Raw genomic sequence first — 15,858 nt, forward strand, 5'->3', positions numbered from 1 at the left:
TTCGCATCATTTGCTACACAATTTCATCGATTAACATCAATTACATCATTAAAATATCATATTTACACAATTATAATATTTAAGAATCAAAATTCAACAATTATAATATTTAAAAAGTCAAAATTGTAATTAAGTCTCAAGTTAAAATATATATTTTATTTTCTTATCATCGATATTTCACAAATTTAGTCCTATAATTTTTATCATCATTATTTTTATTATGCAATTTTAATTTATTTATTAATTTGACATTTGATACTTAAAAAAAAACATTTTTATGTTAACATTGACCGTATAACAAAGTATCACAATAGTGTTTTTTCATTATTAAATATTAATAAATAAATAAAACGATTGGTGTGTCTCAAGTTTTTAAAATTATAAATAAAATACAAAATAGATAAATTAAATAGGTAGTTGTGGATGGTTTTATAACAATTATTTTATTTATTTATTTAATGAAGTATAATGATCCACTAAAAATAGACAAAAAAAAAAGTTATTTACTGTGTATTTCCTTTATAAATGTGTATATATATATATATTAAATATTAAATTAAGAAATTAACTAAAATTACACAATGTATTAAAACAATGATGATTAAATTGATGAAAAAATAGACTAAGTTTACGAGAATAATATTAGTAAAAGTACCAAAATTATAATTTTTTTAATGTATCAATTGTTGGATAATTGTTGTTTATCTTACGATATCACGAAATACAATCTATCTTATCTTAAATTTTTTCATAATTACTAAAGTCATTAATCTAAGATATGTGATAATATTGTTGTTAAAGACTTATCCATATGATAGGCAAGTCTTCTAGGATATAATAAGTTTTTTCTAATAATTATGAAGTAATAAACTCATAATATATAATAAAGAAAAGATGTGTGATATTTCTATTAAAATCTTTTATATGTTATAAAATATAATAAATTTTTGAAGACTAAATTAAAATATAAGATAAAATTTAATCTAAAAGACTAAATCATGATAAGACTAAATCTAATTAAAATATTAATTTAATAAAACAAAATTATTTTAAAATAGTTTTTAATTAAATAAATATATTAATCTTTTTAAAATATAAAAAAATACAACGTCAATTCACTACAAATATTAGAATGCCCAATTAGCCAACCAAATGGCATTAAAAGAATGCATGGGTGACCATATCTAGTGAAACAATGAAGCATCCCAAAAAAAACACAAAACCGACCTCTTTAGAACTGTTTCAACTAAATATGAACAATTCATTTATTATCGATTAATGTACAACTGATTGTTCATTAATAATCTTTAGCAGATTCTTACATTTTCTTTAATTACATTAAAAGTTGACAGTATTTTCACGTACTGGTAAAATGCTAATTTTCTTTAAACATGAGCAGTGGATGGATTTGTGACTCATGCTTGAGGACACGAGATCCTGTCCTACCCATGTTTGACCTTTCGGAATTATTCGTACATTAAATGCCCAGACATTTAACCTTTCAAACCAACGTCACGGTAAAGGATGATGTTTCTTTAACATATTCGTCGGTATTCACCAGTTACCACCTTTTTCATTAATCATTAATTATAGTATCAATGTAAACCCATACTTGTATCTATTAAATAATCAGGCATTGTTGAAACGTTTGAGGCTTTTCGCCATTTTATGCATTTTGAAGTTAGCAACATATTGTTTTTTTAATTTTAAAATTTTAGTTGTTTCAAATTTTTAGAACACATGACCGGAACGTTTAACAGCAAATTTTCCACCCATCAATTATGCAATGTACCACATCATATATCACACTATCGTCATTGTGTCCACCCAATTTTCATCCTCGTGCACGTCTATATGTTTAGATACAATCAATGTTAATTGGCAACCTTTTGTGTGTGTGTGTGTGAGAGAGAGAAGAGTAAATTAAAAGAAAGAAAAATGGTTTGAAAAAATTAAAAAAAAATCATTTGTCAATGATAATCGCAATATTGGAATATAAGAATTATATATACAGACAAGAAACTTCTACTTTTGGTTCTTAAATTCAGAGATATTGGTATATTAGTCTTTATAATTAAAAATTATAAAATAATCATTAAAAATATAATTAAATTTTAAAAAAAGTGTGATAAAGTTATTATATATAGAGACTAAACTATAGTAAATAATTAAATTAAAAAACTTATTAATTTAATATTTAATAGACTTGTTTTACAATTTATTAATTTTAAGAAATAATATTATAGCGTATTTAAAATTCAAAAATCAAAGCAAGTCTTTAAACTACTAATAAAATATCATTACAACAAAATGTGTTTTAATTAATATTAGCAAAATATTTATGAGTAACTGTTATTAATATATTTTTGTAGCATTTTATTAAATGTAAAAGTAAAAGCTTATACAACAAAAAATTTAATAATATTTTTATATATTAATAATATTTTAAAAATGTTATGAAAGTGATATTTTGTAATATTTTAATCATGTTGCTAAGTTATTTTTTTTTTGTAAATTTTATAAAAAAAATTAGTTTTAATATAAATTATACTATCACTTAGACTTTATAATACATATCTACAAATTTTTAAGAGTTGAAGACATCATAAGTTAATCATCATCAAATTTCTATCACATATCAAAATTCATTTATCTTAAGTTTTATAGTATGATTATATATACTCTTTATGTGATTATTTTTTAATTTTAAAAAACAATTAGAGATTTAAGATGTATACTCTTTATGTTTTATTCTTTATTATTCAATGTTGAACTTAATTTTTGAAAATAATTAGAAAAAAAATATTAAAATAAAAAATATATTATCTATAGTAATATTTTATGAATAAATAAAAATGTAATAATCTATTGTCTTGATTTATAATAACATTTCAATAAATGTGAGGAGATAAAATGTTATTAAAAATGTTAAATATGTTGTAGTGGATTTTTATGATATTAATTTTTCTTTCTTTCTTTTCTCCTTCATCTTTTTTATTATAAAAGTTATAAAAATTAGAAATACAATTTCTCTCGCGTGTTTGGTTGAGAGAAGGGAGTTGATGTTGCCATATATTCACGGTTTGATGCACAAGAAGAAGCATAAAAGTGTGAAGAAATTGAAGGAAGATCGTGCGAAAGAACTTCTTTCAAAAAATGCGAAGAAGTGGAAAAAAAGAAGAAGAAGTAATGTACTTAAAATACATTATAGATATACACATATATTTAATTTTTTTATATAGTGAATTATATATATATATATATATATATTATTTTTAAATTAAATAAATTAAAAATTAATGTTCACTGTATTTTTCTTTGGTTATATGATTTTAATTTTCATTTTTTTTTACCATTTTTCTTATTATCACAAATTTTTTTCTATGCACTTCCTCTATTGTTTTCTTCTCTACCAAACATTTAATTAATATCGATTACATACCTAGTCCAACTAGATGCACTTAACAAAGTCGCTTGATCACGTCGTCATAATTAAGTAATTGTTTTATAATTGAAATACCAATTATTGAATAAAGACTTTTAATATATGATTTATTCTCTTTTCCGATAATTTATGTATCTTTTCTTATATATCTCACGCTTTATTTTCCATGCATTTTTCGTTTCTTTTAAATTCTCTTACTTAATTAAACTCATTCAACTTAAATTTAAACTTTGATACATTATCTTATATTGATGGAAATGAAAACTATATTTTAATTTAAATAATTTTTCCATAAATTTATTTTAAAATTTTAATCTATTTCTCTTTAATATTTTTTTTATTAAGAAATTTATTTTAAATACGCAATTTTATCATTATTTAGTAATAGTAACAATATATTTTTGAACAATACGTATTCATATTTTTATTTAAAATTTAAAAAATGGCACAGAATATACGAAGACTTTTCTTTTTAGGGAGAATCTACGAAGACTTACTAATTATAATTATGATAGTAATTAACGCATAAATATATCCATTGAAGTGGCTTAGGACACCAACCCTTTGCAAAGCCTTAAATTGCGCATTGAGTCGGCATTCGCGTAACCTTTTGCAAATATATATATATATATATATATATATATATATATATATATATATATAATTTATTTATTTATTTATAATACACAATACACAACTAGTGGTGTCCTTTCGATCAAACCTTGCCCACCCACACCTGACCTCAACACACTCATGCCAGTTTTTGCTGTCATTACTCATCACTCATACCCCATACATTATTTACATTTTTTACTGTTTCATCCTCCTCTATCATAATCACAACCGAGGACAATTGTTCCATAAAGACAGCCAAATTAATTACCCCACTTATTAATTATTTCAATAAACCAATGACTTGAAGCTCAAATCATGATCTTAATTATTATTGGCTAAAGTTTGGTCACCAACTTACAATTACAAACAACGCCAATAAAAACCAAGTGTCGTATTACGAGTCTATGGAGGTACCCTTCAGCTCTGGTACAAACTGGCAATTCATCAGATAAGAGCCTTCTGAATTATTAGAGACATGAAAATGACGTGACAGATAATGAAAATTGAAAAAAAGCCGATTCAACATTGCTATATATATATATATATATATATATATATGCCATGCCCTTCAATGCCTTCGCTTTCCCCCTTTCTAATTAACTTCGCAAAACTCGTGTTTAAATTAATTAATCATTATTCCGCCTATAAATCATCATTAACCCTACAAATAAGATCGATGAATTCATAAGGGTTAATTACAACAAGGCTTTAGCTTAATTATTTGCTCGCGAAAGCTTTCTGTAAGTATATATGTTTATAGAAGGTTGACATAATTAAGGTGTATGGGTATTATATATATCTGCCATTAGTATTTTTTTCGGAATAAATTCTGTTATATATATCCATTAGTTGTTTAGGAATAAAATTTAAGAAGGGATCGATCGAAGATTAGATAAAGTAGAGACCAAGTCTCGATTGAATTCTCTTACGGATGCAGCAGAACCATTAGATCAGAAGCAACTGCTACGAACTAACACGGGGATTTATGGTTAACTTATAAAATGAAGTTAAATCTTCAATTCCATGAAAGAATTATAGCGAATCTGTTAAGAGAAAAAAACGAGTTAATTAATAATGAAAGTAGAAATTAAAAGTATAAATCAGCGGAGTGAAAATTAATGATATCTTACGGATCGACTCCCAAACACACAAGTTTTACCGCAAAATAACTAATCAAGGACTCGTAGTTTTTTGTAAATATTGTATTAGGTAATTAAAATGATATAATGTATTGATTCAATAAGTTGTGTAAAATCTTTATTGGATTTGCAAATAATAATATTCTCTCTGTATATTAAACTGCATTAGCATATATGCATTACGCGCGAAATGATACAAAGAAGAGCCATCGTGTCAAACATCTCTTCAGCTATATATAATAATTTTTGGGAGAGTCCCTGCACAGTTCATACTTCATACTGGAAAATTGTTCCATCAGAAATCCCGTACCTCCACAGATCTAACTAGCAACAAATTACCATTAACTATTTTCATCAGTGAAATATATATAAATGATGATTAAGCTTGAGTTTTTATTTTTTAATTAAGTTATATAATAAATTAATAAAAATGCATGCGCACATGCAAGTAAATGAATTAGAGATGTACCTTTCTTAGCATGTAATATGCGGATTACCTAACAGTAAGTGCCTTAGATAGCCCAGAATATGTGGATCTGAGTTATATATACATGGCAAAGTTCTAAGAACGATAATAATATTCCATGAAGAACAACTTTTTTCATATATAAAGGTTAGTGAGATATGACTAAACTAGCTTGTATTAAATAATTTGGGCCATATATATATGATTGGGATGTTTAAATGAGAATCATCCGATGCAAAGACGTACAGATTAAAGATGGTCAAGGAAAGCATTAGATTCCACATTTTCACTAAATATAAATTTTATGAAGGAAAAAATTAAATGAAACTTTTGGGTTATATAGATGGATCGTTTTATTTGGGTAAAATAAGATGACGGTACGTGGGGTGGGTGTGAAGGGTTTTGGACAAGTGTGATTTTTTGTACAGCTTTCTTTAATTTTATTGGGTTTCATTTCATATGATCACATGGGTCATGCAGACACTTCCCTATACTTAACATTATTTATTTATTGGTATATACACATATATACATGCATGGTGGCACATAGGGCCCTCCCCCCCAATATTAGAAGGTCAAGCTATCCCTACCACATACATATATATATATATATATATATGTATGTATAAACCACTTCCGTCATATATATTTAACTTCGCGAAAATTCGACACATATCCATGTCGACGTTGTATACACTGAATCCTGAACAAACACATATACACGAAAGGTTGAAAATGCAAGATATATACATTATTCTAGTTTTAACCAGATAGAAGAGATTCTTGAGTTTCTTCTAATAAAATTACTAATTACGTACCCAGCTGGAAAAACTTTTGATTATTGAGTTCAATGAGGTGTAATTTCTCTCTCTCTAGAAAGAAACTATTTTTAGTGCTGAGTTTCTTAGTTTTTAATTGGCCATTTTGAAGCAGATAAAAGTAATTGAGATGAACATATTTATTTGTACACGTATAACTGTTTATACATTAATAAGCTTTAATTTCGCTATAAATTAACATGGGTTTATTCCTTATCTCCTAGCAAAACAATGGTCATTGCAAGAAAACTTTCGGATGAAGTAAAGTCCACGTATATAAGTGGCAAATACCTTTTTTTCTTATTGCATAAAACAGGAGCTTACTTATTAATGGTAATCTAGACTTCGTTCTAGGCGTTTCTATAGGAAATATTGTTCTCTATTCAACCTATATTAATGAAACCTGAAAAGAAAAGTGAGACGTATATAGATGGAATTGGCCGAAATTCGGAAACATTACTTTTATTTGGAGTTTGATAGTTTCTATCATTTTTAACTCTTCTACATGTCATTTCAAGAATCAAAACTAAACTAAAACCAAAAGTACTGGAATTTCTTTAGTGTGATTTAGTGGGAATAATAATAATAATTTTGTATTTTTTAAACCACAGTTAATGAATATTAAAATTATCTTACCCGCATCTTAACTGATTAATTATTCTTGTTCCATAAAGGCAAAATATTCACGTTCAAGCTATAAAAAAATATAAGGATCGATGTTTCTAACAACTTTACCATATATAATTGATACAATTAAAATTTATATTAATTATGACCAAATATATTAACTAATCGTCCACCGTTAGTTAAACTAAGTTCCCTTGTTTTTGGGTTGCTAGGTGTATTAAACGACATGATGCGATATTAAATGTAGGCGTTTTTATTAAGTGAATTTAAGTCGTAATTAATTACTATGTGGAAGACTAATTTTTTTTCCCACTAACCCTAACTCAAGTAGTATAAAATTAATTTCTCCTTTTGTAATTATTCACTTATTTATTATCTATGCAATGATCATCTTACATTAAAAAAATTCTCTTGTCACGGTTATTTTTATAAATAAGTTCGAAACGTGTTACTATGTATTTTAAGAACAATATCGTGTACCCATCATAAATTGCATTTAGTAAAAGCCAAAAACTCAAATTTCTTCACATTTGAGAATGTAATTCTTTTAATCAGAAAGCCAAACTCTAACGTTACATCTACCAACACCACTACTGGTTTGGGACAGGGAAGAGATGGTGTCTGCAGCAAAATGTTTAGGGTTAAAACGCTCCGTTATTTCTTAAATTAAAAAAAAAAAAAAAAAACTTAGGGTTTCAAATAAAGTCTCAGTCCGAACCTAAATCCACGCTCCCATAGGGGCAGTGCATAACACGGACCAATGAGAAACATTTAATGTGCAAAGGGCATGAGCAGCACTTTTAACCTTGGATGACACGACAGGCACAAATTAATAAATGAAAACGCTGAAAAAGGGAGAGCGTGAAGTTCACGCGCGAGTACTGTACCCACTTTTTTTTTTCACCCTTCCGCCTAGGGTTTCCTCGCCGTCCACAAAGCCCATTATAAATGGTTAGCGATAAGAGCCGCACAATCTCGCCACGTGGTTGTATTTCATTGGGTCACCCTTTCTCTCTCCTAACACTCTCTCTCTACATCTACAATTTCTATGCATATGGATCCTACATAGACATGACTCGCTACGGGTTTTTTTAATATACAAAACAAACACACCTTCTTCCAAGGACAAGAAGATAAAAATTCTCTCTCTCTCTCTTCTCTTTCATATATTCTCACACTCTCTCTCATCCGAAAGAATCGAAAGCCCTCTCTCTCTCTAGGGTTTCTGCGTCTTTCGCAGTCAAATTATGTTCGCGCAGTAGCGAATCGCTGCTCCGAGCTGAGCCACGTGGCCTCTCCGTCGAATGCGCTGTCCTTGGATGTGGTTTCGTTGCGGAGCCGTTGAGAATCGGCGAGGAGGTGGGAGAGATCGTGTGCGGTGGACCGCAGGTGAGTTCGGTGGGCCTTCATCTCTAGATTATTCTTTTTCGCCCACGGTTTTCAACTCAGTGATTGATTCCGTGTTGATCGGGGACCGGTTCTTGGACGCTCTTGAGCGTGTTTTGATTTGTTTTAGATATTAAGGTCACTGTACTGTTTATGGTGTGTCCACTTCAGCTTTTGCTTTGCGTTTCTTTTTTTTTTTTTTTCTGCGTCTCGCTTTATTGCTGCCATTTCACGCTTTTTTATTTTAATTTTTTTTTCTCTCTCGTTTTCTTTGCTCGTTAATTCGAGCTGCGTTAATTTTCTTCCATCTCTTGATAAGAGGTGGATTTATGTAGGTCGGTGAACCCTAGAATTTAGGCTTCGTGGATTCTTGCGCTTCGTTTCCTTGTCTGGTAACAGCTCCTTGCATGCGTTTATGATGTGCGTTTTTTTTTCCAGCCTCGCGTTAATTTTTATACAGAGGTAGTATTTTCGCTGCAGCGTTACTAGTTGCGCCTCGGATTTTCAAAAGCCCTAGCGATATGCTTGGTCTTGTTAGGTGTGCGTGAACGTTTCGATTTGTGAAGTAATTGTATGCGTGGGGTCGCTTCTTTTTTGTGTTGTTGCGTTTCAAATGTTCAATTGTTGACTTCGAGCATCGTTGTGGTTGGTTTTTTTGGATGGAAACTAGGGTTTAGGAGCTTCCGTAATGTTGGAGGTCGTTATTTTATGTGATTAATCACTGTGTATGAAGTTCTTGTTGGCTCTATGTTACTTATCTTATACTTTGCCCTTGCTTTCCTTGTTTTTCCTTTTTATTTGTGAGCTCATTTGCATAAACCCTAAGTTTATACAAAGCTTGATTAAGATATGTTTCTAGCTTTTCCTTACATTTCTAGTGTTACTATCGTTTGATTAATAATAGCTTGACTTAATTGTTTGATCCTTTGTTTCCATTTCAAGTTTTAATTTGACTTCAATTTGTGTGGATCGTAAACACTTCATTTAATTTGTGCTTCAATAGCTGGTTGCTTGTACTGTGAGGATATGCATGCATAGCTGTGGAAGATCATTTGCAAGGTGGTTTTAATACTGTCACTGAGTTCATGGGATCGTACATTCACATTGACTCGATCTCTATAGATCTTGCCGATTCTATTGGCAAGAGAGATGCAGGCAAATGTGAACATTTCTCAATACGGTACGTGGATCTTGATGCTACATATATTCTTACTGTCTTACTAATTTTGTAAGAGATGGAAGAGAGGCCGGGAGTATATTTGTGTGTTATACAGTTCATTTCTGCCTTCCACTTAGTGTATGGTATCTTGTAATTGATGTCTACAGTTGACCACATCTTGTTCATATTAGATGATGAGATCCTAAATGCCTAATATACTTTTGTTCACTATAGTACGATAGTACTGCCATATATAGATGATTACAAGTTTACAACTACAAGAAGTTTAAAGTTGAAAGCCAATCAATTTATGCATGACAATTAGGTCTCATGGAGAATCAAATGGGTGGTGATGCCTAACTACAGAAAATTTAGGATATTTCAGAATTTTGTCAATAAGTGTTCAGTTTTGTTGTTGATTTAGGGATATATCAAAGTTCAAAACTCAGATGTAATTCCTTAGCTACTTTTGGTATTGTTTTCTAATCAAAATTGAAGTTTTAGCTAGGTAACCTATGTAGGTCTTTAATACAAACCTTTATTAAGCAAATTATTGAGGTAAACTCGAATTCTGGTTGGTGAACAACATAAAAACATGTAAGGAACTTCATATAAATTTTTCATATTATATCAACTCTTTCTTCTACCAGAGAAAAAAAAAACTGAAGATTAGATTTATCTTTTTAATGTAGAATCAAAAAACTATCTCTTGGACTTGGTTCCCTTTCAATATCCTTAACACTCGTAACTTATTGTTAGTGCAGTGGATACGTGTCTGAAATTCGCAAAAAAGACTGGAAAATTTGTTGGCCATTTCCAGTACACGAGTCTGACAAACAATCATCCCTTCTGCCATTAGATGTTCCAAAATATAGTTGTCAACGTTGTCACAAGTCTCCACAAGAAACTGCTGCCAAGGACATCCAGAAAGACGACCAAACAGACTTTGGATGTTACAGTACTGGATGCAGATCTGGTAGCAATGCAGCTCCCAAGTCTGATGTTCTGCAAGATGCAATGCTTGACAATCTTGAGAGAAGAGAAATTGATCTTAATACTACTCTGAGCTGTGTCAATGATTACTTACCAACTAGTAATGAGAAGAAAGCTGGAGTTGTACCTAGCAGAATAATTGGTAACTTAAATATGAGTTCTATATATCTTCTTTATTATTTTTCAGTATGTGGTTTGATTTTCTGTGTTTCCCCCAGACCTTGAGATTGGCTTGGAGGATAATCTCAATCACCTAGTAGCTAGTGTTCCATCACCTAAAATTTATCCAGACCTTGCACCGGAAGTGCACACTACTAAAAGAGGTAGGTTCAACTGAATAGGTCATAATACAGTCAAGTCAAGCAGAACTACTCTTATTCTTTCGTATTACTTAAGTGACTGCTCTGTGTATATTGTTACAGTATGTTCTTCATTACAAAGGCTGCAATTTACATAAAAGCTTTTTTTCTTCATACAGGCTGTGAAAGTAATGAGGTTTCTTATCCTGACCATGCTAGCAATCTGAAATGCATGGAGAAGAGTTCTGCTGAGATGTGTAATGGAGGAACACCAGCAGATAACCAATGCCAGAAAGATTTCATAAAAGCTTGCACAGTTTTGGGTAAAGGAACAACAGTAATGGAGGTCGGAAATACATATGATCAGACAATTGGACCTCCTCTTGAATCAGTTGCTTGTAATCATGCTGTACCTGCAGGAAGTATGGACAATACAACTGAAAATGATTCTCAGGATCATCATTCAGAAAAGTCCACTGGTTTGTCTCGTAGGAGACCTCGGAAGGTGCGCTTGATGGCTGATTTATTAAGTGACAATGGTGAATCAAAGACTGAGCAAAGCTCTATACAAGAATCTGTATCCCATGGTACTTCCAATGCCTCTGCAGCTCCACAGGCACACCCAACTTTGCCAGGAAATTTTGATATTCAAGGAGGTTTGACTTTGACAAGCACAGGTCCAAGTAGAAAAAGGAAGTTTCCTCTGGATGAGGTACGGAGAACTGCAAGCATGTGTTTTCAGGGAGCCGAAAATGAAGTTCAGAACTCAGAGGGAGATGCAAAAAAAACAGATACTGTTTTGGATACTAGATCCCATTCCAAAGATGTACCTGCTGGATCAGGTTTACAAGATGCCACAAAGGGCCACTGGAGTAAATCCGAAACTGATAGAAGTCATATCATGATGGGTAAGAAGAAGAACAAAAAGATTCATGTAGATAATTGCTCGATTCCTGTGCAACCAAAAGGACAACAAAGAGAAAATGAAGACACCACGGATACTACAGACAAGGCATATGCATCTAAAACATATTCTTCTAGATTAACTCCTCGTGCATTTGAAGGGAAAGGGATGGATAATTTTCCCCACCACACCCTAAGAATAGAAAATGAGTTCAATTTGTCCAAAGGAAAGGGGAAAATGCTGCAAACTGAGGCAGAGATGGATTCTTTATTATGGCAGAAAAATAACACGGTTCTACAAGATTCCTGTGCATATTCAGGGGAAAAAGCTAGGTCTAGTATGCCGATAACAAATCCAATTCCTTCAGTCCAAGGGGTGCTAAATGGAAAAGGACCAGAAAAAGGACTGCATCTTTCTATAAACAATTTATTGGTGGAAGCTCATGTTTACAACAACAAAAAATGTATCCATCAAATTGAAAATCACCTACCTTTTAAAATGCCTTTTCAAGATGGAACATCAAAAGTACCGCAGCTTAATTGGAAAGACAGTGATACCAATGTTTTTGGAGGGCAAAACATTCCTTCCAAACACCCAACAAATGCTCTTTCTGGAAAAGGAGTTCATTGTGAAGTAAGTAGCCTCAAAAATCCCCTTAGATTGTTTTTTTTTAATTAGAAGAATAGGTATACCACTCGGGATAAATACAGGATTCATTTCTATGATTAAAAAATGGTACTTCCTCCGATCCTTTTTATAAGAAACAAGTTATCGTTATCACTTGTTTATTATTAGAAGGACTGGAGCTAGTATTTATGTTTTTCACCTAATTTTGTAAGCATTGATCAAATCTTGGTATTTTAATTGATATTGTTCTTCTATTGACTTTTTTTGTGAACCATTTTGATTTCTTTAACCAAGTTTCTACTTTCTGAGAATATCAAATTTTTTTTTTCTTTTTGCAGGAAATTCATGGTGCAAGAAACACACAAAAAACTATTGAAGCTGTGGACCAACTAGGTTTTATGAAAAGATACAGTGAACAAACAGTGGAGGTGTCTGAGCAGGGAACACTGGACGATATTCCCATGGAAATTGTGGAACTCTTGGCAAAGAATCAATATGAGAGGTGTCTTCCTGATGTAGAAAATAGAAGCGCCACATTAGAAAAGTCCACTCTTGGAAGGAAAGCACCGATGACAGGTGGCTCTACTGTACACGGAAAAGGGGAGATGAGCTTGTTAAAAGAGGACCAAAAGGAGAAACCTCAGGGAAGACCCAAGAAAAACAACACGGTCTCAAGAGGAGAGAATGTGAAGCTTAGCAAAAGAAAACCAGTTCATTACTTTTCTCCATTAAATGGAAACAATTTGGGCATGAATAATCTATGTCCACCTCAATCCCCCTTTGGGTTTGAAGTTTCCCAGTCCCAAAAGAAGCCATCAAGTGGATTCCAGTTTTCACCTGTGGGTTCTAGTCATCTTGGTAGTGCTCGAAATTGCAGGTTGAACGGGAGTTTTGAAGAGCGTGGATCCCCTAATGCTACTTTTCAAGCCCCAGGAGGATGTAGCTTACACAAGAATATCTTACATCAGGATGATGAAGCTTCTCGCATCTGGGCATCCTTGACCACAAATCATGTTTCCCTAGGATATGATTTACCCAAAAAGGCTGTTTCTTCTCAGCTTCCAATTAGTAACATAGACATAGCATCACTCCAATCTGGTGCATTTCATAAGCAAAACATGAAGAGGGATATTGATCTTAACTACATGAATCTGAATGCTGCTGGACTAGAAAAGCTTAGTAGGAATACAGGTCCAGAAACCTTCAGCAGGATGAATGGAGAATATTCATTTCCTTGCAAACATAGCGGAATGGAGCCTCATCAAAATTTGAGGGGATCTCTTGATTTGTATTCTAATGAGACAATACCAGCCATGCATTTACTCAGCCTTATGGATGCAGGTATGCAGTCGTCCCGTACATCCTATGATGTGGGTGTCAGTGCTCAAATGCTTAAAAGACCCTCCTATCCAGGTGATTGCAACACTAAGTTGGAGATTGGTACGTCTAAGCCCCCTGGTACCATGAAAAGGATATCATCTGATTATTATAGCAGAAATTTCTTATCAGATAAACCGCATGGCTGTTTTGTTGGCTCTCCAACCTTTGGTGCATCCTCATCAACTCCGCACGATAAGAAAGTTATAGCTACTGGTTTCAATGGTCAGAATCCAACGAAGACTGGAAAGAAAGAAAAAATAAAGAGCTCCAACTCTACCCTGCAGAATAGTGTCAGTAAGCAAATTAGTTGGCCACATATTGAAACAGAAACATCACTGCAGCGCAGATTGCAAGCATCAGTGCCATATAAAATCATCTCTGGAAACTCATGTATGGTGAACAGGAATCCAGCTGATCTCACCATACCAGAAACAGGGAATATCTATATGATCAGAGGAGAAGATCTGAAATTCGAGAAGAGTATTCCCAAAAACAGGCCACGCGTCCCCATTTCATTTGGATACAAGCAGCAGAGGAATTTTAAGGGAACTAAAATGAAAGAACATTCAAAACATTGAAACCCTTCATTGTTCCATAATCTGGTAGCTTTTCAGATCTCCTGAATTTCGTTATAATGCTATGAATTTATGCTACGGCTTTTCTTTGATACACCTTATTTTACCTTAAGCAGGTGAAGTATTTTCATGCAACCTGAGAATGCAAAATGACATTCATTCTCAGCGTAGAAGCAGACTTTTGACTTGGAAACTGAAACTCGTTGACTCGGGGAGGGATTGATCGGATGCCCTTTCGAAAGCTGAGTGATACATAAGTCAGACACAGAAGGCCATTGTGCACGTATTTAATGAACTTGTTGTAATTAGTATTAATGTGAGCAAAAAAATGTTTTCGTCTATCATGTTGGTGTCGTTAAATTTATGGGGAAGCATCGGGATAGCTCCTTAAAAGTATTAGTTTGGTGTCATAAAAGTTTACGGGGAAGTCTCAAAATAGCCCCGTATAGACTTAAAATACCGTGGTTACAATTCATACAAGTGCCAAAACCAAGGTGAAAGATATAGTTTGTTGCTAAGATGTGAGTTCCTTTCTACAGAACATATAATTTAGATATTGACATTTTATATTCCATTATTCCTCGCTTGTCCCCATCCCCATCTCTTTCCGTGCATATTTATGAAGTTCATATGCTGTCATTGTAGTAGGATTTATCTTACGTTCATCAGAACACTTATTCAGTCGTAACATGTTAAGTGGCAGGAACTGGTAAGGGGGCAGAGAAAGTAGTTGGTAATTTATACTCCCCTTGTCAAATTATAAAAGTACTAATCACCTTTTTTTTTGCGAGTACCATTGCTTATCGAGAGCAAAACAAGAAAATTTCTTGTATACATTTTGGGGAGGGGGATGGTTTAGGTCCATAAGTAATTCGGAGAAAATTACTCTTTAATTTCCTATAACTTTATTAAGTTTTAATTTTGATATTTTGTTATTGCAAATATTTACTTTAACAATTCATTAGAAATAGTTTTGAAGTAATTATTACAAAAATTTACAATTTTTAATTATATGATAGTTTATGATTAAATAATAATGTAAGAAACCTATGAGCTAATGCATTTTAATTATGCAACTCTGCTGTATTTATTTATAAAAGCAGTATTAAATTCGAAATAAATGTCAATTATAATAACTTCTTAATTGACTGGTTAGCTCGTGTACTGTTTTAAATAGTCATTTATACCTCAACAAAAAAAGAAGTCATTTCTACCTTTTTTTAATGTAAAGAGAAAAAATGTATATGTTCATTATGTGTAATTGAACATTCAATGGTTGTGCATAGGGGGAAAAAAAGTAAATATATAATTTTTTTGTCTTTCTATTTTGGATTGTGTGAACTCCGGCTACCATTGGGGAGAGGGAAATTAAGTGACACAGCTATACACGGGTGGATGAAGACCAATAAGGGCATCTAAAGATTA

The 15,858-nt window shown here is 31.9% G+C and overlaps 1 protein-coding gene across 3 annotated transcripts; it reads left to right on the forward strand.

Moving 5' to 3' along the window:
• Positions 1 to 8,191: 8,191 nt before the first annotated feature.
• On the forward strand, positions 8,192 to 15,007 carry EMF1 (embryonic flower 1 (EMF1)). Of its 3 annotated transcripts, none has more exons than XM_083077610.1 (7): positions 8,192 to 8,508; positions 9,500 to 9,676; positions 10,420 to 10,790; positions 10,867 to 10,971; positions 11,127 to 12,484; positions 12,817 to 14,460; positions 14,550 to 15,007. In XM_083077610.1, exons 2-6 carry the CDS (start codon positions 9,582 to 9,584, stop codon positions 14,434 to 14,436), a joined length of 3,549 nt encoding a protein of 1,182 aa, XP_082933736.1. In that variant the 5' UTR covers positions 8,192 to 8,508; positions 9,500 to 9,581; the 3' UTR covers positions 14,437 to 14,460; positions 14,550 to 15,007. The 3 variants fall into 3 exon arrangements, with proteins under 3 accessions (XP_082933736.1, XP_082933735.1, XP_082933737.1); XM_083077609.1 differs by having other exon boundaries at positions 8,193 to 8,499; XM_083077611.1 differs by lacking the exon at positions 8,192 to 8,508 and adding an exon at positions 8,565 to 8,888.
• Positions 15,008 to 15,858: the final 851 nt, after the last annotated feature.

The sequence above is a fragment of the Cajanus cajan genome, chromosome 6 (genome assembly GCF_000230855.2).
Source record: "Cajanus cajan strain Asha chromosome 6, NIPB_CcT2T_4, whole genome shotgun sequence".
Lineage (NCBI taxonomy): Eukaryota > Viridiplantae > Streptophyta > Magnoliopsida > Fabales > Fabaceae > Cajanus > Cajanus cajan.

Excerpts from the sequence above, each read along its gene's own strand:
- EMF1 (XM_083077610.1), top strand. The coding sequence starts at position 9,582 with ATGGGATCGTACATTCACATTGACTCGATCTCTATAGATCTTGCCGAT. Across the intron at positions 9,677-10,419 it reads TGTGAACATTTCTCAATACG|TGGATACGTGTCTGAAATTC; the intron begins GTACGTGGATCT and ends TTGTTAGTGCAG. Across the intron at positions 12,485-12,816 it reads GAAAAGGAGTTCATTGTGAA|GAAATTCATGGTGCAAGAAA; the intron begins GTAAGTAGCCTC and ends TTCTTTTTGCAG.